The 25,030-nt window shown below is 38.5% G+C and overlaps 1 protein-coding gene across 4 annotated transcripts in view; it reads right to left on the reverse strand.

The window, feature by feature from the left end:
• Positions 1 to 25,030, reverse strand: part of YEATS2 (YEATS domain containing 2) — a 194,398-nt gene that overhangs the window by 10,364 nt on the left and 159,004 nt on the right. For all 4 annotated transcript variants that reach the window (XM_077148751.1, XM_077148749.1, XM_077148750.1 and 1 more), the window contains exons 22-24: positions 9,492 to 9,620; positions 8,886 to 8,984; positions 733 to 835 (exon numbers count right to left, since the gene is read on the reverse strand). In XM_077148751.1, the coding sequence (XP_077004866.1) occupies positions 733 to 835; positions 8,886 to 8,984; positions 9,492 to 9,620 (331 nt within the window). The remainder of the gene's footprint in view (positions 1 to 732; positions 836 to 8,885; positions 8,985 to 9,491; positions 9,621 to 25,030) is intronic.

The raw sequence follows: 25,030 nt of genomic DNA on the forward strand, positions 1-25,030 counted from the left end.
TATACATCTATCCCCCTTTTTGGGGGTTTATAACTTAAGCCAATTGTACTGGCAAACCTTTCCTGCCACAGAGAGGCATCTTTATAAATGAAGAATTCTATGTTTAAAAAGAAAATGTCAAAATTCAGTAAGATGAGATCTAAAGAATGGCAAGTTATGCAAATTTCACATTTAATGTATCTATATTTTTTAAATTAAATAGCAACACAAACTTATTCTAAAGCATAAACATTTTATCACACAGCTATCTCAGGGTTTTTACAACTCAGGCCTCCATCTATCATGGTAAAGTGGCTAAATTATTGCTCCCAGAAGTTTGAGGTATTTCCAAGTATGTGGTCAGAGGTAAATCTCAGGAATCCTTTTTAAAGAAGCCCTGAGTATGTATGGCAGGTGTGTACACACCTTAGTAATTCCACCATGAGAAGTTTCATGCTAACAATTTAGCAAAGAAAGTACTTGTTGGCAAGCTCAGCTGGTGGGAGATCTGTTACCCAATTTGCAGCCTCCAGGTGTGCATGGAGACTGCATCTGTGCATCAACGGTAACACATGCTCACTGCACGTGGGTGAAGGGGCCTGACTCCACGTGCACAACCCTACACACACACACACACACACACACACACACACACACACACACACACACACTCAGCTGTCACAGGTGTGGTTTTTAAAAAGCACTGTAAAAAGACTCAAAGCAGAGCTCCTTTAACAGGAGTGAAACAATTACTTAATGACATAGTTTCCCAGCTCAGAACTTTCTTCTGTCTTCACTGTTGTCTGGCCCTCCTGAGTGAGGCAGGCTGACCCAGGTGTTGCAGGTTCAGTCTTCACTACAAGGGAAAAGCAACACAGAGAGCATTAGGACCCACAGGGCAGGGCACACGCAGGCAGGGTACGTGCAGGGGGAGCAGGAGCATCAGGGACCCACGGGACAGGGCACATGCAGGCAGGGCAGGAGTGTCAGGACCCACAATGCAGGGCACACAGGTGGGGCACATACGCCCATGGGGCGGGGCACATGCAGGCAGGGCACACACAGGCAGGGCAGGAGTGTCATGACCCACGGTGCAGGGCACCCGCAGGCAGGGCACCCGCAGGCCGGGCAGGAGCATCAGGGACCCACAGGGCAGGGCATATGCAGCAGGGCACACGCAGGCAGGGCAGGAGCGTCAAGACCCATGGGGCAGGGAACACATGGGCAGGGCACACACAGGAGCTCCTCCTCCATCTGCAGTGGTGACACAGCCAAGGAGAATGAGATGGCCAGTGTCACAAGGTCAGCAGACAAGGGACGCACTGTTCACTTAGGTCTCAGGCGGGCAGCTCCAGGCTCATGCAGAGCCCTCACACACTCACACAAGCAACCAAACAATGCCAAATAAAAATACAAGGCCAGCTGTGCTAAGTTTTGGACAGTATCCCTTCAGCTAACTTTATCAACTTTCAGCAATATCTTCATGTTCTGGGACACAAGGCAGAAGGCAAAAATCAAATCCACTCTGCCTGAAATCTCCAAGTTCATCACATTAGGCTTTTAATATTACCAAATCTATTGATGGAAAATAGCAATATCTCAAGTGCATGGGTTTTCTTTTTCTTCTACAACCTTCTTGGATCAAAAAACCATGACTGTAACATTTTTGTGTATCATTAAAAATTCTTTTAACAGCATTACAAATATAGTATTCCATTGTTTGGATAGACTATTGTTACTACTGTTTTCTTAAATAAATGACTATTGTTAGAATTAAAAATCAACAAAACTTCACCATAAACTACTGCTTCTGCATCAACTTTCCCTGACGCACAACCTTCCCCCACAATCCATCAGCACCAGAAAATTTTCCTTAAAGGACATCATTAATGTCATATTCTTACTCATTACCCTTCAGGAGCTACCTATAACACTTGTTTACAAATGAGATATATTAGTGCATGTGCTTTCCCCCCTTTTACGTTTTACTGCTGCATAACGTGCACATCGTAAAGTGCATAAACATTAAGTGTGCAGCTTGATTCATTTTACTGGTGTTTACTCCCAGTAATGACCAAATTAACAGACCATTCCAGCTCTCAAGCAGGTTCCCTTTTCCTTGCTTCCAATCCCTTCCTGCCAACAATAACCACCATCCTGCCTTTTGCTCATTCTGAATTTCGTATAACTGAAATCATACTGTGCATGCTCTTTTGCATCAACATCTTTTTTAGCTATTATTGATAACACCACAACATTCTGGTATGCATCTTTTAGTAGACATATACTCATTTTCTAGACATAGGCTTCCTGGAATAGGGCAGGTGAGTGTTCAACTTTATTAGAAACTTCCAAAATGGTTTCCAAAATGATTCTATCGGTAGCAGTGTATTCAAGTTCTAGTTGCTTCCAATCCTTGCCAACATTTTGTATTGTTAGTCCTTTTAACTTTGGTGATTCTGGTGGGTGGAAGAGTATCTCACTATTGTTTTAACTTGAACTTCCTTGATGACTAATGAGGCTGAAAGACTTTTCATATGCTTATGAGCTATTATGATATCCTCTTCTATTAAATGCCTGTTCACATCTTTTAACCATTAAAAAAGATTAGTTGTGAGCCTTTGCCTTAGTTTCCCTGTTTTTCTAGACAAACACTACAAAATGGGTTGGCTTAGCAACAGGAATTTTACCTGCTTGTGGTTTCAGCCTCCCGGGCTGAACATGGTTCTGGCTGGTTGGCAACCTCAGGTTCCTCGACTTTTCTGTCATGTGGCATGTCCTCTCCTTACTCCTCTGGGCCCCCTTCAACTTTCCTGTCACACGACATGTCCTCTCCTTTCTCCTCTGGGCCCCCCATGACATTCCTGACACGTGGCATGTCCTCTCCTTTCTCCTCTGGGCTCCCCCTCGACTTTTTTGTCATGTGGCATGTCCTCTCCTTTCTCCTCTGGGCTCTGCCTCAACTTTTCTGTCATGTGGCATGCCCTCTCCTTTCTCCTCTGGGCCCCCCCATGACATCCCTGCCACGTGGCATGCCCTCTCCTTTCTCCTCTGGGCCCCCCCATGACATCCCTGCCACGTGGCATGCCCTCTCCTTTCTCCTCTGGGCCCCCCATGATATTCCTGTCACATGACATGTCCTCTCCTTTCTTCTCTGGGTGCCCTCCTTCCAGCTCCTGGATGTGCTTTCTCTTCATAAAGCCTCATCGAGGCTGGGCCACTTGCTGATTAAAATGAATCTTCAGAAGCACCTATCTACACTGGGTTCACACCCACAGGTATGGATTGATATTAAGAAGGTGGTTTTTTCTGGGGTACTAATTCAATTCACCACAGCCTTTTTCATATTGATTTTTAGATCTCTGCTTATTCTGGATGTGTCCTCTGTCAGATACACTGCAAATATCTCCTAGTCTGTGGTTGGGTTTTCCCTTATCTAATGTCATCCCATATGAAGCAACGTTTCCAATGGCAGTAAAGTCCAATTTATCAATATTTTCTTTTACGGTAGTTTTCTTGCATGTGTTGTTTAGAACATCTTTGTCCAAGGTCATGAAGACATTTTCAGGTTTTCTTCTAGAAGCTTTACCGCTTTACCTTTCATATTTAGGACTATCACCTAACTCTAATTTTTGTTTATGGGGTGAAGTAGGGACCAGGCTCACTGTATTCCCATATGGATATACTCAATTATCCCAGCATTATGTATTGGAAAGAACATCTTTTACCTACTGAATTTGTCATAAATCCAGTAGCCATGTATGTGTGGGGTCTCTTTTCTGTCCCACTGCCTGTCTGTTCTTGAGCTAATGCTACATGGTGTATCTTTACAGTGCATCTGGTCATCTAAGCTCTCCAGTTGTTTACTCTTTGCCCCACTTCTGCCCTAGGCACTCCTGGTGTCACTTACTTTGCTTCTACAGCTGCTATCAACTCCACAAGACACCATTCCCCCCCACAACCTTTTCTAGTGTTTTTCATTCTTTCTACAGTTCCAGTTTTCATCTAGGATCATTTTCATTTCTACAGAACTTCCTTAAGTATTTCCTGTAGTGCAGTTCTGCTCACAATGAATCCTCACAGCTTTTATTTGTCTGCAATGTTTTTATTTCATCTTTAATTCTGAAAAGAATATTTTTAGTGGTTAAAAAATTTTAGATTGGCAGTTTTCCTACCATGCATCCCGGACTTTAAAGATGCCATGCCTGTGTCTTCTGGCTTTCTTAATTTCTCTTGAAAAGCCAGCTATTGTGTCTTCCTTTTTTGAAGATAGAGTGTGCTTTTTTCACTCTACTTTTTTTCTGTCTCTGGTTTTTAGCAGTTTGACTATGATTACCTAGATGTGGGTTCATTTGAATTTATGCTGCTTACAGTTTGATGAGCTTTTTAAATCTGTAGTTGGGTGTTTTTTAAGTTATGAAAAATTTATTCTTTCAAATAGTGCCTCTGCTCTAATCTCTCCTTTTCTTCTGCAGAGATCTCAAGTTACACATATTTTAGATGTTTTATGTTCTACCAGTCTCTAATAAAATTTTCTGGTTTTTTTCCCTTCCATTTTGTTCACCTCTTCTTCAACACATGAATCACGCTTATTTTAAAGCCCTTGCCAGTTATCTCTGATAGCTGGATTACCTGTAAGTTTACTTAAATTGGCTAGTTCTCTCAAAAACTGGTTACATTTTTCTGCCTTTTTGAATATCTTTTAATATTGCTTACCATATGCTCAACATTGTGTAAAAAAGAACTACTGAACTGTCTCTTATGGACATCTTCCACAAGAGAGGGCTAACTTCCCTCTGGTACAGACTGGGTAACTGGCTAAGTCCAGTCCGAAACTGAGCAGGGCCAGGGACAGGTTGAAGCCTTAGTCAGACTCTGTCTACCTGTGGATCATCCCTATTTCTCAGGTGTGCCCTGCCTGGGCTTATGATTGAGAATTAAGGGGGTCTCTATAGCCTCAGCTCTGAAAATCTAAGATAGTTAGTTCTGTCGTTCAGGAAATCTTCAACTTAAGTCTTCCACTTCAAAATCGGGCAAATGGCTTCAGGACACCAGTTATATGTTTGAAGCAAGCCTTTCCCTCTAGTCAAACTGTTTCCTAAGCACTATGATTTTATAGAAGACTTCACTGTACCTTTACAACAGTCCTTGGCCTAGCTTCCCAGCCCCATGAATTCAGTCCCCAAATCCAGCAATGTCCCGTGGGGAAAACCAATTAGTGTTTCAGCTCCTTGAGTTTTAATCTTTCACACTGATCTTGTGTAGCCACTAAAACTCTCACTGGTTTCTCTTTTACCCATGTGGACCACACCTAATATTCAGTCAGCTCACCATGGAAGGGCTCTCCCCTCTCTCGAATTCTACTTCATATAGTCCTTGGGCCTTCTACACCCTTCTGATGTCTTTAAAAATATGATTTTTATAATTTATTTTACATCATTAATAATAATTATTAATTATTATTAATAATTAATAATTAATCATTACAGGAAGTGTGTTGGGTTACTGCAATCTACTGCATCCTCTCAAAGTAGAAATCCTTCCTTTAACAACAAGTTTTTATGTCCTACATGGTAGTACTAACCAGATGCTACTGCCACATCTCTCTTCTTTAAACTTACGGGATTTTCCAGTGCACTTTTCCCAATTCAGCCCAGGAATTTCATGGTTAACAATGCAAATTCTCTCAACCCCTAGTGATTCCAAGACTTCAAGAAAAAAGGAAGCTCTCTGAAAAAGTTCAGATACTCCAGTTCTGCAGGTTCAAGTATACTCACTTTAATCTGGCATTCAAACACTACAGAATTACATAATCAGAGCATTTTCAGGTTAAGGAAGCCTTTACAAAAATATTCTTCCAGCCACCAGCCCACAGTAAATCCCCATATGTAGTCCTGAGGTCATTTAGCCTGTTTAAGCAATTTCACAATGGGGACTCACTACTTCCCAAGACAACCTATTTTATCTTCTAACAATTCCATCAGAAAGTTTTTTGTACTCTGAACTAAAATGTCTCGTGGTTACTTCTACACATGATCCTTAGGATCACAGGGAACTTGTCTAACTTGCTTCGACAAGATGGCCATTCACATATTTGAAGACACTTTTCAGGTCTGACTCCTTTCAAGTACTGTACTCAGAAAAGGACATGAGATTCACGGGCTGCTTCCTCCTCCATTCTGGATTCTGTATTACCTAGGCAAATTCACCGGCTTTTCTAACAGTCACATGAAACTATTTCTACTGAACTTACTAATCACTGAAATCTTTAAGTTTTTTTCACAGATGCAATAGTTCAGCTTACATGCAATCATCCTGCACTTGTGTGGTGCATATTTAGGAATCAACCTCAATACCTTAGAATTATCTCTATTAATCACCTTGTTAGATTGTGTACATTGCTCTCCTTCATTAATATCATGGTAGGTCCTGTTTCTACATCCAGGTTAATTGTTCTCATATTAATGCCACCCAGAATGTGATAAGCATACTTTCTGTGTTGATTCATTCAAGTCACTGAGTCACAGCCACTAGAATGGCTAAAATTAAAGACTGACAACATCAAATGTTTGGTGAGAATATGAGCAACTGTAACTCTCACATACTGGTGGTGGGAGTGTAAAAGGGTACAACTTGGGAAAATACTTACCAGTTTCTTATAGTTACACATACACCTGTCCTATAACCTGCCTATTCTACTAGAGGAAATGAAAACATACGTCCTCAAAGACTTGCAAATAATAGCTCCAAATTGGAAACAACTCTAACCAACAGGAGAATGGATAAGCAGATACAATCATGCCATATGGAATACTACTCAGTAATAAAAAATGAAAGCAGTGTGGCTCAGTGGCAGAATTCTTGCCTGCCATGCTGGAGATCCAGGTTCAATTCCTGGAGCCTGCCCATGCCAAATAAACAAAATAAAACTGAAGGCAACAACATGGATGAATCTCAAAAATACTATGCTAAGTCAAAGAAGCCAGACACAAAAGAATGTATGTGCTTCCATTTATATAAAGTCAAAAGTAGACTCAATTAATCTACAGAAATAGAAACCAGACCAGTGGTTGTCTACAGGGAATGGGAATTGCCTGGAAGGGGCATGACATAAAGAAAATTTCTGAGCCTTGAATGGGGTGCTGATTATGTAGGGTTTATACACTTGTTGAAATTCATTAAGTGGTATGTTTAATATCTTTGCATTTCACAGTATAAAACTTTACCTCAATTATAAAAATCTGAGATGTTATGGCCCCAGTCCAAAATTAATCAAATCAGAATCTTTCTGAGGCAGGTGTATGTGTAACTATGTGTCAGTTCTCAGACTGAGACTCATTCTTTCCTCAGCTCTCTTTAGATCATGGGGTACAAAACTTTTTCTATAAAAGGCCAAACAATAATTATTTTAGGCTTTGTGAGTCAGATGATCTCTGTTGAAACTACTTAATTCTGCACTTACAGAAGGAAAGTATTCATACACAATACGTAATTGGATGGACATGGCTATGTACCAAGAAAACCTCATTTACAAAAACAGGCAAAAAACTATAGTCTGCCAACCCCTCCTTTAGATGGTCACCTAATAAGTTACAAATCCACCTATTTCCAAGAATATCATGAAAGATCCTGGCATGACTGAAAAGCAGCCAGCATCATACCTGACAAACATATTTCAAACTCCAGCTTTACTGCTTTCTATACATGAGAAGTCTATATTTAATATCTACAAACTTGAGTCTCCTCATCTGAAAAATGAGCATAATAGCTACCTTGAATAAGGATTAGTGGTACATGCTAGCAAGGTGCATAGTAAACACCACACAGTAATTATTATTATTGTGGACATTATAGATGTCAAATGTGTCATTCTAATCCACTGCACTATCTTGATCTACTCTTACACTCAGAAATGTCCGTCACTGCCAGCTAGCTAAAGTCCTGCTTCTATCTAAGCCTTTTTGCCACAACTATATTCTCCATGAGTCCCTCTAATTGGTTCACATCTCAAAACCAAGCTTGAGTCTCTGTCTCTATTTCCTTCATCTAGCATGCCCTCTGATCTTTCCACTGCTGTAACTCCTCCATTCCAAAAGAGTCCAGGCTATAATCCATTCCCCACACAAACCTGCAACCCGAACCCCCCACCAAAAAAAATTCCCCTGTAAACCCTGAATAGACATCATAGACTGAAATATCTCAGCAGTAACTTTTCAGGCCACATGTTATATTCATCAACCACTGCGTCCTCTCTACTGCAACTCTCCCCAACCTAACCGTTAAGTTCCTGGAGGGTAGGGGTGGTAGTTAGATTCAGTTGTCAACTTGGTCAGGTGAAGGTGCCTAGCTCTGTTGCTGTGGACATGAGCCAATGATACGTGAACCTCATCTGTTGCTCATTACATCTGCAGTCGGCTAGGAGGTATGCCTGCTGCAATGAATGATGTTTGATTTAATTGGCTGGTGCTTAAATGAGAGAGTGCAATGTAGCACAGCCCAAGCAGCTCAGCATACCTCATCTCAGCACTCACAGCTCAGCCCAGGCCTTTGGAGATGCAGAAAGAAATCACCCTGGGGAAAGTTGTTGGAACCCAGAGGCCTGGAGAGAAGGCCAGCAGAGATCACCCTGTGCCTTCCCACGTAAAAAGAACCTCAGTTGAAAGTTAGCTGCCTTTCCTCTGAAGAACTAATGAAATAAATACCCTTTTATTAAAAACCAATCCATCTCTGGCAGTGAGCAAACTAGAACAGTAGGAATGGTGCTTATTTGTCTCTGTTTCCCTCAATGTCAAGTCTATTATAACCACTAAGTATGTATTAACTGAGGCTGAAAATTCAAGGGATACAGATTACAGTAATGTCTTGCATAAAGCTTCTGAGCAAAAGTGTTGTGAATTCCTACATACCTTTTCCAATAGCTGCTGGAGTTGAGCTGGGGACAACTGGAGTTGGGGCAGCTACAGGCAAAATGGTAGGAGACTTGTTGGTAGAAAACGACTGAACCACTATAGGGCAAAATAACAAGGGACACAACAACCATAAAAATTACTGTAATGAGAATGACTGACCCCTCAGGTAGCCCTATATTAGACTAACAGTCCCCAAACAATTTCACCACAAAAGGAATGGTAAAGTCCTTTCTCAATACAGCAATCTGACCAACTGGGCTTGATATTACTCTAAGTACACAGATAATTGAGCCTCACATATAGAAATGGGGCCTTGTCACTAAACTAAGTTACATAAAAATACAATTAGCCTAAATTCTCATAAATGTTTAAAATATTCCCTCCCATGAATCAACTTAAGAAACGTGCCACTATTTAGAAGCCAGCAATTGTGTGACTCGAGAGTTCTAGGGGCCAGGGAATGGGGAATTGTAAAGAATAGGCAGTACAAGGAAGGGCATCCCCATCTCGGATAAGCCCCATTACCTAGAAGAACCTGGACTTGTCTTCCGAGATGGGCAGGAGACAGCCACAGGAGGGCAGGCCCACGGCTGAAGGACTCACCTTTATTCACAGGCATCAGGATAGTCTGTACGCCTCCAGACGTGTTCACACTGAGTGGCTTCAGCTGACTGGGTATTGTCAGGACAGCCTGCTGGGGATTGGACTGACTGGAGTGAATCTTCAACAACCCTAAAATAAGGTGGAAGATAAAGCCAAGCTGAAGATCAGATGCTTCATTCAAGTTCTCTGCCATCTTCGCCATTCACATTTTTTCACAGAAGGACAGTCTTAAGACATTTACCCTTTCAATAAATAAAGGGGTGGAAGTATGAAAAGACAGATGCTACAGATTTCACAGTGAAGCACATAATAATTATTTTTAAGTGTCTTTACTCCACAACCATAAAGTAACAGACATTTTTGGAAAGGTAGAACCAATAAAAAGGAGAAAAAATTACTCAACATCTCACTACAGAGACAGCTAATATTAACATTTTGAGATAGTTCTTTGCTGTGTTTGTTTTCTATGACAATCTATTTGTACATAGCCCTGGTATGTATACAAACTAAAATTACATCTTATATTTCAATTTAGGAAGTTACCACTCTCCCATTTAAAAACTTTCACTGGAAACCTTGTGTCTGATGCTCCTTTTATTTACCTTATCAACAGTTGAGTAAAACATATGAAATGTTTCATATGGAGGGAAAACAAAAAAGGGGTTCCAGTTGATGTTTTAGATTCCACTTTTTTTTTGGACCGCCGCGGCTCCCCGAGGGTCAGCAACCAGAGCCAACGCCTGCCAAGACGCGACAGACCGATTCCACTTTTTTAAAACTCCAAAACAGGAAGAGGAGGAGGTTTATCACATAAATCAGTCTATATGGTTGATTGTGTTTGATCCTCACAAATAAAGGTTGGCAAGCTGCTACCATTTGACTTATTCATTATAGGTATCCTCAAACTCAGTGAAGTAGAAGTAGGGAACTGCCCATTAAAACTTCTTTTCTTTCCATATCCTACTAAGTAAAAGAAGTATTGCTATTTTAATAAGGAAACTAATCTTTTAATTTTTTTGTATCAGGTTCTGATGTATTCAGAGGCAGATTAATTTAGGCCTGAAAGATTATTGTGTCTTCCTCATAATTAATTCAAAGTAAAAATAATACTAAGTAAAACCTAAGATATATATGCATGCTGAAATTAAAGTAGCAAAAAAAAAAACATATGGAATAAAAATAAATAAAAGAGGGAACAAACGTTAAATGTAGTTTGAAATGCTAGTGATCGATGGGGGGAGGGGTGGGGGGTATGGTATGTATGAATTTTTTTCTGTTGTCTTTTTATTTCTTTTTCTGAATTGATGCAAATGTTCTGAGAAATGATCATGATGATGAATATGCAACTATGTGATGATATTGTGAATTACTGATTATATATGTGGAACAGAATGATCAAAAGTTAGGAATGTCTGCGTTTGTTTGTTGTATTTTTTTAATTTAAAAATTAATAAAAAATAACAATAAAAATTTTTAAAAAAACCTTCACTGGCTCCCAACTGCCAAAGAAATATTTACAAAATTAGTTTTGCAGACTTGAAATATCAATTTGGCCCCAACTTATCTGTATCCCCTTCCCAGCATCCTTACATATCTACTACTCGCCATAGCTTGTATTTTTTTTTTTTACCTCTGTACAGCATTGATTTTTTCAAACATCAGGTATTCTTCATTTATCATTCTAGAAAAGGTTATCATCCTCTCACACCTTCTTTTAAAGATTATTTGCATATTCTCATTAGATAACTAATCTATACAACATCAGACAAAAGTCTGTAGGCTTTCAGAGGGATAGTAAAAAAAAAATCACAAAGCTTGTTTACTGTAAGAGAGCACACAACTGAAGAGCAGACAAGACAGAAACAACACAAATCTGTTATAATAGCATAACTACTTAAAAATAGCACCAGAATCTAATAATGGAGGAGAAAGGCCCAAAGGACATTATTAGGACAATGGGGAAAAACACTGGAATATTGTCTGAATGTTTTATATCAATGTTAAATTTCTTAAACTTGATAATTGTACTTATTATGGTCATATAAGTGAATATCTTTGTTTTTAGGAAAATATACATGGAAATAGTGAATGGTGAAGGATCATGACTTATGCAACCTACTCTCAAAGGTTTAGAAAATAGACAGATGATGGATACAGAGATCATATTTTAGATGATGATGTTGAAGATAGAGAATGCTATAACAAATGTAGCAAAACATTAAAAGTTAATCTTGATGGAGGTATATTAGAGTTCTGTGTATTATTTTTGTATTACATTTGCAACTTTCCTGTAAGTTAGAAATTATATCAAAATAAGTTTTAAAAATGAGTAGATGTTTATAGTTTAGAGATTCTCCTAGCATATCTAGTTCTCATTAGAGAAGTTGACCTTCTCTCTCATCCCTGACATCTACAGAAACTGTGCTGCACATTTCTGTTATTTACTCAGTCATTTACTTATTCAAGAAATGATAATTGCGTCCCTACAAATCTCTAGGCACTGAGAATTCAGGGCTTAATAAAATAGGCAGTTTCCCTTTCCTCATGGAGCAACCTTTCTAATGACATTATAGAAACAATGAACAAACAAATAATCAAGACAATTTCATAATAAGATAGACTCTGTAAAGGAAATCGGACAGCTAAAGTAACAGCAAATGGCAGGGCAGAGGACACTCTAGGTAGGATGGCCAAGGAATGCATTAGTGATGAGGCAACCACTGAGCACAGACTTGCAGGAAAAGAAGGGATCAGCCATGGCAAGATGAGAGAGACATCATGGGTAAAGGCCTTACAGTAGGAAAAGCTGGGATGCAAGTTAGAGTAAGGCTTGTGAGGCCAGATCAGGGAGAGAGAGGAAAGGGGGCCGTTGTGAACTAGGTATGAATGAGACCATCAAGCCTAGAATGCCATGGCAAGGAATCTAGATTTTATACTCAGTAAGAAGGTAAAAGGTTTTAAGCTCTGGTATGTGACATGTTGTGGCTAGCATTTTCAGAAAAATACACCTTTTTTTGGGCAGATGGCATTAAAGAAGTTATGACGGTTTGCCAACCATCTCCACTGTTATTATTCTCCCTCTTCCATACTCTGGTCTTTGTAAGGAATCACTAAGTCAAACACACACTCAAAGGGAGGTAAATTAAGCTTGGAATTTTGGGGGTCAATGTTTTTAAATGCTTGAAGTTATTAATTTTTAATAATTTTTAAATTACTTGAAATTATTTGGATAATGTTTTTGTTTTTTGTTTTTTTGCATGGCCAGGCACCAGGAAACAAACTGGGCAATGTTTGTAAATGCTTTACAAATGCTGTAAATATTTAATCTTCAAATAACTCGATGGCCTATATGTGCTGTGCTCATCACCTGGATTTTACATGAGAAAAATGAGGTATAGAGAAATCCTACAATTTGTTCAAGTCTACCCAGCTGGATTGGATGCAAGACATCCCCAAGGTATGTTGTTCACCTGACCGCTACTATTGTAGCAATCAATACTATTCAGAGTGAGAATAGAGATGTTGTATTTCTTGATGTTTCTTAAAATTTTTGAGCCACAAATTTTTGAATGCTAATAACGTTTCCTAAAGTTAAAAAAAAAAACCTTGTAAATTTGATTCCTGACAAACTTAAAGAATTAAAAGAAAATTCAGAAAAGCTTTATGTGTATCATTTTATAGCTACTGCTTTCCAATTATGTTAGCATGATTTTCCATTTTAAGGCAACTAGCATTTCACAGAATTTACTTATACAGAATTATTATGAGTATTAATACAATACAACATGCTTGAATAAGCTGATAATTCACAACTGTGGTTTATGGTAGTTTAATATCTTTGTATTATATATCCGGTAATTGCTTATAATCTAGAGAATGTTTCTTTGTCATAATTGCTTATAATCTAGAGGAGAATGTTTCTTTGTCATTATTCTAAACGTAAAAAAAAAAAAAAAAAAAAAAAGTAGCACCAGAGGCTAAAGATAAATAAAAGGAATTACCTTAAATACTTTCTAGAACAAGGTCTCAAATAAACAAGAAAACCTTTTTTGGAATGGATGCACCTTAAATCAGCCAAATAGAAAGTACTTACTGAGATACACCCTGAGAGAGCATAACAACAATCTGGTGTTTTCATATTTTAAAAATTAATTCCTTAATAAATTAATTCGGCAAAATGGCAGAGCTCAAGATTTACACTCAAAAATTTGTGTGTTTCTATACACCAGCAGTGAACAACCCAAAAAGGAAATTAAAAAAAATAATTCCATTTACAATACCATCTAAAACAATAAAACAGCTAGAAATAAATTTAACCAAAGATGTAAAGGACCTGCACAGAGAAAACTATAAAACACTGCTGAAAAAAATTGAAGAACTAAATCAACAGAAGGGCATTTGACGTAAACAGATAGGAAAACAATATTGTTAAATGTCAATACTATGCAAATGATTCACAGATTAAACAGAATTGCAACAAAATCCAACAACCTTGTTTGCAGAAATGGAAAAGCCAATCATCAAATTTATATGGAAAGGCAAGGGGCCCCTAACAGTCAAAACCATCTTGAAAAAGAATGAAAGTGGAGTACCCACACTTCTTAATTTCAAAACTTATTACAAAACAGTGAAATAGAACTGAGAGCTCTGAAATAAACCTATACATGTATGGCCAAGTGATTTTTAACAAGGATGCCAAGCCTATTCAATGGGGAAAAAAAACAGTCTCTTCAACAAATGGTACTGGGAAAACTGGATATCCATGTGGAAAAGCAAGAAAGTAGACCCTGTCTTACACCATATACAAAAATTTACTCAAATGGGTCAAAAACCTAAATGTAAAATCATACAACTCTTAGAAGAAAATACAGGGAAATAATCTTCAGGACCTTTCATTAGACAACAGATTCTTAAACTTCATAACAAAAGCACAAGCAGGCAATGGAGCCAAGAGGCAGCTTAGCAAGGTGTGGGATTTAGTTCATCCTCCAGAACAGCTACTAACAGTACAGAACCGCTCCTGGGGCCAAGCCAGTGATTGGACACACAGGGTACCCCAGTTTGGACCAGCTGGACTGGCTATGAGCCCCCTCAAAACCCTGAGGTGCCCAAACTGCAGCGGCTGGCACCCCTCCCCACCAGGCTGCTTCCCAGAGGGGAAAAGAAAGAAAAGGGACTTTACCAGCAGCAGGGGCTGTGCGCAACTAAGCTTCAAGTATGGAACTAATTCACAAATTGTGACTACTGAAAACAGACCCCCAGCTCAGGTGAACCTGGTCAAAGCTGAGGTCGATGATTTTCTCCTGGCGCTAAGGGGGCAGGGCTTACGGAAAAAGGAAAAAAAGAAACACAGGTTTTTGTGGCAGTGTGTCTACCAAGGCTTGGTTGCCTCTGGATACAGCAGCAGAGCTCCTCAGGCTGAACTGCCCTAGGCATAGGCAGAAACAAGCTTGTCTGAAGGCATATCAGGAGCCTGTGCCTTCCCCAAGGGAGGGGTGAAGACCAACTCAGGTGGAATCTCTCCCTCAAGGAATTCAGACACCAGGGCTTTGTAATTTGAAGCCATTAAAGCCAGCCTACAACCTCTCTTCTGTCTCCACCACGTCCCCAGCAGGGAGAGTCTGCCAAAGTTAAAGGTACCATATCACCTTATGCTGGTGGGATCTGCAGGCAGAAAAGCGTCACATACTGGGCAGGATGAGAAAAACACAGTCCAGAGAATTCATAGAAAGTCTTTCAACCTGTTGGGTCTCACCCTCAGGGAAAACTGACACAGGTGACTCTTTCCGCCTGACAGGTTTGGTCTGGGAAAATCCGGCTGAGGTCTATAATACCTAAGTAGACTCTCCTAAGGAGGGTGGGGTGGGGGTGGGGGGCAAGGCACCATGCAGGCAGGGCAAGAAACAAGAAAACAAGAACTGAAAAATTCTCCTCTGTTAAACAAAACCTAAGCTAGAGGTCCAGAAACAGTTGAACTGAATCTGAAAGAACAGACAGACAACAAATACCTCTAGCAAGAAAACCCTAGGTAAAATAAGTAAAAACAATCTCCAGAATAAACTAATTAAGGTAATTAAATGCCTAGATGCCAGAAAAAAAAAAATCACACTAGGAAAATTGAAGATAGGGCCCAGTCAAAAGAACAAACCAACAATTTAAATGAGATACAGGAGTTGAAACAATTAACTCAGAATATACGAACAGACATGGAAAACCACGTCAAAAATCAAATCAAACAATTGAGGGAGGACATAAAGAAGGCATGGAATGAAGAAAAAGAAGAAAATGAAAGTCTGAAAAAACAAATCACAGAACATATGGGAATGAAAGGCAAAGCAGAAGAGATAAAAAAACAATGGAAACCTACAATGTTAGATTTTGAGAGGTAGAAGATAGGATTAGTGAAATGGAGGATGGAACATCAGAAATCCAACAAGCAAAAGAAAATATAGGTAAAAGAATGGAAAAATATGAGTAGGGACTCAGGGAACTGAATGACAATATGAAGCACACGAATGTACGTGTTGTGGGTGTTCCAGAAGGAGAAGAGAAGGGAAAAGGAGGAGAAAAACTGATAGAGGAAATTATCACTGACAATCTCCCAACCCTTATGAAAGATGTAAAGTTACAGATCTAAGAAGTAGAGTATACCTCAAAGAGAACAGATCCAAACAGCCGTACTCCAAGACACTTACTAATCAGAATGTCAGAGGTCACAGAGAAAGAGAATCTTCAAAGCAGCAAAAGAAAAGCAATCTATCACATACAAGGGAAGCCCAATAAGACTATACATAGACTTCTCAGAAACCATGGAGGCAAGATGACAGGGGAATGGTATATTTAAATTACTAAAAGAGAATAACTGCCAACCAAGAATTCCATATCCAGCAAAACCACGCTTCAAAAATGAGGGAGAAATTAAAACATTTTCAGGCAAAAAATCACTGACAGAATTTGTGACCAAGAGACCAGCTCTGCAAGAAATACTAAAGGGAGCACTAGAGGCAGATATGAAGGAGAGGTGTGGAGAAGTGTGTAGAAATGAAGACTATGAGTAATGGTAAAAAGAAGAAAAATTAGATATGACATAAAATCCAAAAGGCAAAATGGAATAAGAAAGTACTACCTGTACAGCAATAAAACTAAATGCTAATGGAATAAAATCCCCAATCAAAAGACACAGACTGGCAGAATGGGTTAAAAAAACAGGACCCATCTATATGCTGTCTACGAGAAACACATCTTAGACCCAAGGAAAAACACAGGTTGAAAGTGAAAGGCTGAGAAAAGATATTTCAAGCAAATAACAATCAGAAAAGACCAGGAGTAGCTATACAAATACTCAACAAATTAGACTTCAAATGTAAAACAGTTAAAAGAGACAAAGGATACTATATATTAATAAAAGGAACAATTCAGCAAGAAGACATACCAATCATAAATATTTATGCAATGAGCTAGGATACTCCAAAATACATGCAGCAAACACTGGAAACACTGAAAAGAGAAATAGACACAGGTACCATAATAGCTGGAGACTTCAATTCACCACTCTCATCAATGGACAGAACATCTAGACAGAGGATCAATAAAAAAAACAGAGAATCTGAATAATACAATAAATGAGCTAGACTTAACAGACACTTATAGAACATTAGACAACACAACAGCAGGACACACCTTCTTCTCAATTGCTCATGGATCATTCTCAAGGATAGACCATATGCTGGGTCACAAAAGCAAGTCTCAATAAATCTTAAAAGATTGAAATCATACAGAACATTTTCTCAGATCATAAAGGAATGAACTTGGAAATCAATAGGAAGAGTGCCAGAAAACTGACAAATATGTGGAGTCTCAACAAAACATTCTTAAACAACCCAGGGGTCAAGGAAGAAATTACAAGAGAAATCAGTAAGTATCTCGAGGCAAATGAAAATGAAAACACAACATATCAAAACTATGGGATGCAGCAAAGGCATTGCTAAAAGGGAAATTTATTGCCCTAAATGCCTATATCAAAAAAGAAAAAAGGGCAAAAGTAGAGGAATTAACTGTCCATTTGGAAGAAGTAGAGAAACAACAGCAAACTAACCCCAAAGCAAGCAAAAGGAAAGAAATAATGAAGATTAAAGCAGAAATAAATGAAATTCAGAACATGAAAACAATTAAGAAAATCAACAAAACCAGAAGTTGGTTCTAGGAGAAAATCAGTAAGATTGCTGGACGCTTAGCAAGACTGACAAAAAGAAGAAGAGAAAGGGCGCAAATAAATAAGATCAGAAACGGAAGAGGAGACATAACCACTGACTCCACGGAAGTAAAGGAAGTAATGAGAGGATACTATGAACAACTTTAAGCTAATAAACATGACAATGTAGATAAAATGGACAACTTTCTACAAAGGCATCAAAAACCAACTTTGAGTCGAGAAGAAATAGATGACCTCAACAAACCAACCATGAGTAAAGAAATTGAATCAGTCATTAAGAAGCTCCCCAAAAAAGAAAAGTCCAGGACCAGATGGCTTCACATGTGAATTCTACCAAACATTCCAGGAAGAATTAGCACCAATCCTGCTCAAACTCTTCAAAAAAAACTGAAGAGGACGGGAAGCTACCTAACTCATTCTATGAAGCCAACATCACCATGATACCAAAGCCAGACAAAGATATTACAAAAATAGAAAACTACACACCAATCTTTCTAATGAATATAGATGCAAAAATCCTCAACAAAATTCTAGCAAATCGAATCCAGAAGCAATGAAAAGAATTACACACCATGACCAAGTAGGATTCATCTCAGGTATGCAAGGATGGTTCAACATAAGAAAATGAATTAATGGAATACACCATAACAACAAATCAAAGCAGAAAAATCACATGATCATCTCAATTGATGCAGAAAAGGCATTTGACAAAATTCAACATACTTTCCTGTTGAAAACACATCAAAGGATAGGAATAGAAGGGAACTTCCTCAACATGATAAAGGGAATATATGAAAAACCCACAGCTAACATCATCCTCAATGGGGGAAAACTGAAAACTTTCCCCCTAAGATTAGGAAAAAGACAAGGATGTCCACTATCACCACTGTTATTCACCCTTGTGTTTTATGTTCTAGCCAGAGCAATTAGACAAGAAAAAGAAATACAAGGCATCAAAACTGGAAAGGAAGAAGTAAAACTCTCAATGTTTGCAGATGATATGATACTGTATATTGAAACCAAAAAAAAAATCCACAGCAATACTACTAAAGTTAATAAATGAGTACAGCAAAGTGACAGGTTACAAGATCAACACTCAAACATCTGTAGTGTTTCTATACACTAGTAATGAACAATCTGAGGGGGAAATCAAGAAAAGAATTCCACTTACAATCGCAAACAAAGGAATAAAATATTTAGGAACAAATTTAACTAAAGAGTCAAAAGACCTATACAAAGAAAACTACAAGAAATTGTTAAAAGAAATCACAGAAGACCTAAATAGATGGAAGGGCATACCGTGTTCATGGATAGGAAGACTAAATATAGTTAAGATGTCAATTCTATCTAAATTGATTTACAGATTTAATGCAATACCAATTAAAATACCAAAAATTTACTTTTCAGAAATAGAAAAAACAATAACCAAATTTATCTGGAAGGGCAGGGTGCCCCGAATAGCTAAAAGTATCCTGAGGAAAAAAAATGAAGTTGGAGGTCTCATGCTAACTGACTTTAAGGTGTATTATGAAGCTTCAGTGGTCAAAACAGCATGGTACAGGCATAAATACACATAATACTGAGTAATGGAATAGAATACAGTGTTTAGATATAGACCCTCTCATCTATGGACAATTGATCTTTGATAAGGCAGTCAAGCCAACTCACCAGGGCCAGAAAAATCTCTTCAATAAATGGTGCCTAGGGAACTGGATATCCACATGCAAAAGAATAAAAGAGGACCCATATCTCACACCCTATACAAAAATTAACTCAAAATGGATCACAGACCTAAACATTAGATCTAAGACCATAAAATTTTTAGAAGAAAATGTAGGGAAATATCTTATAAATCTTACACTAGGAGGCAGTTTCCTAGACCTTATACCCAAAGCAAAAGCACTGAAGAAAGAAAGAAATGGGAACTCCTCAAAATTAAACACTTTTGTGCATCAAAGAACTTCATCAAGAAAGTAAAAAGAGGGGCGGGCCACAATGCCTCAGCAGGCAAGAATGCTCACCTGCCACGCCAGAGGACCTGGGTTTGATTCCCGGTGCCTGCCCATGTGAAAAAAAAAAAAAAAAACAAAGAAAGTAAAAAGACAGCCTACACAATGGGAGACAATATTTAGAAATGATATATCAGATTAAGGTCTAGTATCCAGAAGTTATAAAGAGATTGTTCAACTCAACAATAAAAAGTCAGCCACACAATTACAAAATGAGCAAAAGACTTGAACAGACACTTCTCAGAAGAGGAAATACAAATGGCCAAAAGGCACATGAAGAGATGCTCATCTTCCATGGCTATTAGAGAAATGCAAATCAAAACCACAATGAGATATCATCTCACACCCACCAGAATGGCCATTATCAAGAAAACAGAAAATGACAAGTGCTGGAGAGGATGTGGGGAAAGAGGTACACTTATCCACTGTTGGTGGGAATGTCAAATGGCACAACCATTGTAGAAGGCAGTTTGGCAGTTCCTCAAAAAGCTAACTAAGAATTGCCATATGACCTGGCAATACCATTGCTAGGTATCTACTCAGAGGACACGAGGGCAAGGACACAAACAGACATTTGCACACCAATACTTATAGCAGCATTATTTACAATTGCGAAGAAATGGAAACAGCCAAAATGTCCATCAACAGACAAGTGGCCAAACAAACTGTGGGATATACATACGATGGAATATTATGCAGCTCTAAGACAGAATAAAGTTATGAAGTATGTAACAACATGGATGGACCTTAAGGACATTATGCTGAGTGAGATTAGTCAGAAACAAAAGGACAAATACTGTATGGTATCACTGATATGAACTGACATTAGTGAATAAACCTGGAGAACTCCACTGGTAACAGAGATCATCAGGAGATAGAAATAGGGTAAGATATTTGGTAACTGGAGCTGAAGGGATACAGATTGTGCAACAGGACTGAATGTAAAAACTCAGAAATGGACAGCACAATACTACCTAACTGTAATATAATTATGTTAAAACACTCAATGAAGCTGAATGTGAGAATGATAGAGGAAGGAGGGCTGGAAGCACAAATGAAATCAGAAAGAAAGATAGATGATGAAGATTGAGATGGTATAATCTAGGAATGCCTAGAGAGTATAAGGATAGTGACTAAATGTACAAATTAAAAAAATGTTTTTGCATGAGGAAGAACAAAGGAATGTCATGACTGCAGGGTGCTGAAAACAGAATGTAACCAATATTTTAAAATTTTAACTTATGTGTGAGAATAAAGCAAAAAAATGTTTATTTGGTAGAAAATTTATATTTTGACTAGTGCATTTCCTAATATACCTTATGTGGATAGCTTAACTGAACACCATAAGTACATGGAACCTTGAGTAGGACATGAGATTTTGTTGGTTTGTCCAGAGTGATGCCCTGATAACTCCCAGAGTGATCTGAACAGTGAATAAAAAAATATTTGCAAAGTTCCCCTTGGGGAATGGTGACAAAGGGGGGAAATTCAACTTCCCCAAGTTGAATTCTTGATATTCTCACAAGCAATGCGGACAACCAAAGCTATAGGCTGAGCCCGCAATCTTGGGGTTTGTTCATAAGAGACTCAACCCCACAAAGGATAGGTCAAGCCTACTTAAAATTAGGCCTCAGAGTCACCTCCAAGAGAACCTTTTTTGTTGCTCAGATGTGGCCTCTCTCTCCAGCCAACACAACAAGCAAACTCACCATCCTCACTCTGTGTACATGGGACATGACTCCCAGGTGTGTGGGCCTTCCTGGCAACGTGGGTTAGAAATCCTGGAATGAGCTAAGACTCAGCATCAAGGGATTGAGAAAACCTTCTCGACCAAAAGGGGGAAGAGTGAAATGAGACAAAATAAAGTGTCAATGGCTGAGAGATTCCAAACAGAGTCGAGAGGTTATCCTGGAGGTTATTCTTACGCATTAAATACATATCACCTTATTAGTCAAGATGTAATGGAGAGGCTGGAGGGAAGTTCCTGTAAATGTAGAGCTGTGTTCCAGTAGCCATGTTTCTTGAAGATGATTGTACAATGATATAGCTTCACAATGTGACTGTGTGATTGTGAAAACCTTGTGTCTGGTGCTCCTTTTATCTACCTTATTAACAGACAAGTAAAACATATAGAATAAAGATAAATAATGGGGGAATAAATGTTAAAATAAATTTAGATTGAAATGCTGGTGATCGGTGAGGGGAAGGGGTGGGGGGTATGATATGTATGAATTTTTTTCTATTTTCTTTTTATTTCTTTTTCTGAATAGATGCAAATGTTCCAAAAAATTATGATGATGATGAGTAAGTAACTATGTGATGATACTGTGAATTACTGATTATATACGTAGAACTGAATGACCAGAAGTTAAGAATGTTTGCATTTGTTTGGTGTTTTTTGGTATTTAAAAAAAATTAAAAATTAATTTAAAAAAAAGCACAAACAACAACAGAAGCAATAAAGTAGACTCAATTAAAATAAAAAAAAAACTTCTGTATATCAAAGGACATTATCAAGAAACTGAAAAAGACAACCCACAGAATGGGACAAAATATTTGGAAATCATATGCCTGATAAGGGCTTAATATCCAGAATATAAAGAACTTCTACAACTCAACAAAAGAAACAAACAACCCAATTAAAACAACGAGCTAAGGCAAATATCCCTAAAGATTAAGAGAAGGATCAAATGGGGGGGAGAGCAGTTACAGAGAAGACAGGATTTAACAAATATGTATGGCTACTGAATCATTACGTTGATATTTCCTTTTAGTCTCCAGTGTAGTAGACCAGCTAAAAGGAAATACCTGAAATTGTGGAACTGAAACCCATACTAAACTTTGAAGTTTGTCCTATAACTACTTGTTAAAATGTACTTTGAAATCTATCACTTTTCTGTATGTATGGTGTGGTGGTTGGGTTCAGGTGTCAACTTGGCAAGGTGCTGGTGCCTAGCTGTGTGGCTCAGGACTTGAATCATTAGCACATGAATCTCATCTGGGGCTGATCACATCTGCAGCCTGCTAAGGGGAGCACCTTCCACAATGAGGAATGTTTAACTGGAGGCTTAAAAGAGGTCACAAGAGAGCTCAGCACAGCATAGCCCAAGCAGCTCAGCCCAGACATTTGAAGATGCAGAAAGGAATTGCCCTGGGGAAGGCCACTGGAAACCAGAAGCCAGGAGAGAAGGCCAGCAGATGCTGCCCTGTTCCTTCCATGTAAGAGAGAACCTCAGATGAAAGTTAGTCGCCTTTCCTCTGAAGAACTATAAGGTTTTAACTAAATAAATCCCCTTTTATTAAAAGTCAACCCATCTCTGATGTGTTGCATTCTGGCAGCTTTGGTAGACTAAAACATATGGTATATTTCACAATAAAAAATGTTTAAAAAAAAAAACAGGCAAAGGACTTGAATAGACATTTATTCAAAGAAGATATGAAAAGATGTTCAATATATTAGTCATTAATCACACTCATTAAGAATGGCTTTTATTTAAGAAAATGAAAATAAATGTTGACAAGGATCAGCGAAACTGGAACTCTAGTACACTGTTGGTAGCAACGTAAAATAGCGCAGCCACTGTCGAAAACAATTTGGCCATTTTGCAGAAAGTATTGGGTTACCCACTGCTAGGTATATATCCAAAAGAACTAAAAGCAGGGACAAATATTTACTCACTGATGTTCACAGCAGTATTATTCACAATAGCCAAAAGGTAGAAGGAACCCAAGTGTCCATCAATGGATGAACGGAAAACAAAATGTACCATGGAATATTATTCAGCCATAAAAAGGAATGAAGTTCTGATACATGCTACAGCATGGATGAATTGTGAAGATAATATGTTGAGTGAAATAAGTCAGACACAAAAAGAGATACTGTGCAATTTCATTTATACTGAATTACTAGAATATGAGGATTCACAGAACAGAAAGAAGACTGATTAAAGGCTGCCAGGGCTGGGAGTGTACAGGCAGTGGACGCCCAGCATACAGGCTTCCAGGGCTGGGTGTGGATGGGCAGTGGATACTCAGTGGGTGCAGAATTCCTGGAATGTGAACTGATGAAGATGTCCAGTATTGGATGGTGGTGGACGGCAGCACAATACTGTGAATGCCACTAATGCCATTGGCATTAGTTAAAACGTAGGTTTAAATGGGAATTTGTAAGTTAAAATGGAAAACTTATTTTATATGTGTCACCACGACATACATTTTGAAATTTCTAATTTTTATCAAAATTGCATCTGCTGATCAGCTGAAAAGTAAAAGTGTTAAAAACAGTAATTCCTAGTTCCATTTCTCTATCTCCATCTAATTAATTCCCCAGTAGCATCCACTTTTTACCCGTTTGTTCTTTCTTTTCAGAAGAACAGTACATTGCAGGCAGGCCATGAGTCATGAAATTTTGATGTTACATAATGAGTTACTATTAGGGTAGGTAAGTGTTTTAAGTCGCTTGTGCCGTTTCCCATTCTCCAATATTGTTTTCTATTGATCCGAAGAAGTATATCATAATAACTATGATTATATTTTATTTTCCAGAGTTAATAATCGCCTCCTTTTTCACCCACTTAAATCTCACTAAGTCTTCCTATACCGCCTTCAAGAACTCTGTAAACCACCATTTAGTACAATTCTTCCCAGTCAAATCTCTTAAGATAATTTAGAGTTCTATTTCTGCAAGAGATAGTCCTTCTGGAGCCATCTGATCAGTTCCAGTCTGGACTGCTGTTTTCAATGCCTGATGCACAGTTCTCATCCTGGGAACGTCCCCTGACCATTCCCCTAAGAATTCCCTTTGACTCCCTTCAGCATCAGACCCCGTTTTCTTCTTTCTTGGCCAATACCTTTCCAAATTCGTAAAAATACATAATTGAGTAGTAATGTCTTGAGGCAGGCAGGGTACACAGAAAATACATTAGAATCCTTACTTGCCAGACGATTCGCCAAAGATCTGACAAGAGAATTCTAGACAAAGTAATTTCCCCCTAGATTTTGAAAGCAGTATCCTAGCTTCCTGCACTGCCACTGAGAAGCTCAACGGTAATGCCATTTGTTAGCTTTTCGATTTTTTTCTGATAGCTTTTAGGATACTCTCTCTATTCCTGATGGTCTGATTTCACAGATGCGACCATTCCTTCATTCATTGTGCTAGACATCATGTCTTTTGAATCTTCAATTGCGGGATAAATTCTTGTTTTATTTCTTGAGTCATTTCCCTCCCACAGTTTCTCTGTTTTTCTGGAACTCCTTTTGGTCAGATGTTGGTAGCTCCTGAGGCATCAAGTTTTCTACTTCTTTGTCTATTCTCTACT

Source organism: Tamandua tetradactyla, chromosome 2 (assembly GCF_023851605.1).
Source record: "Tamandua tetradactyla isolate mTamTet1 chromosome 2, mTamTet1.pri, whole genome shotgun sequence".
In the NCBI taxonomy this organism is placed as follows: Eukaryota; Metazoa; Chordata; class Mammalia; order Pilosa; family Myrmecophagidae; genus Tamandua; species Tamandua tetradactyla.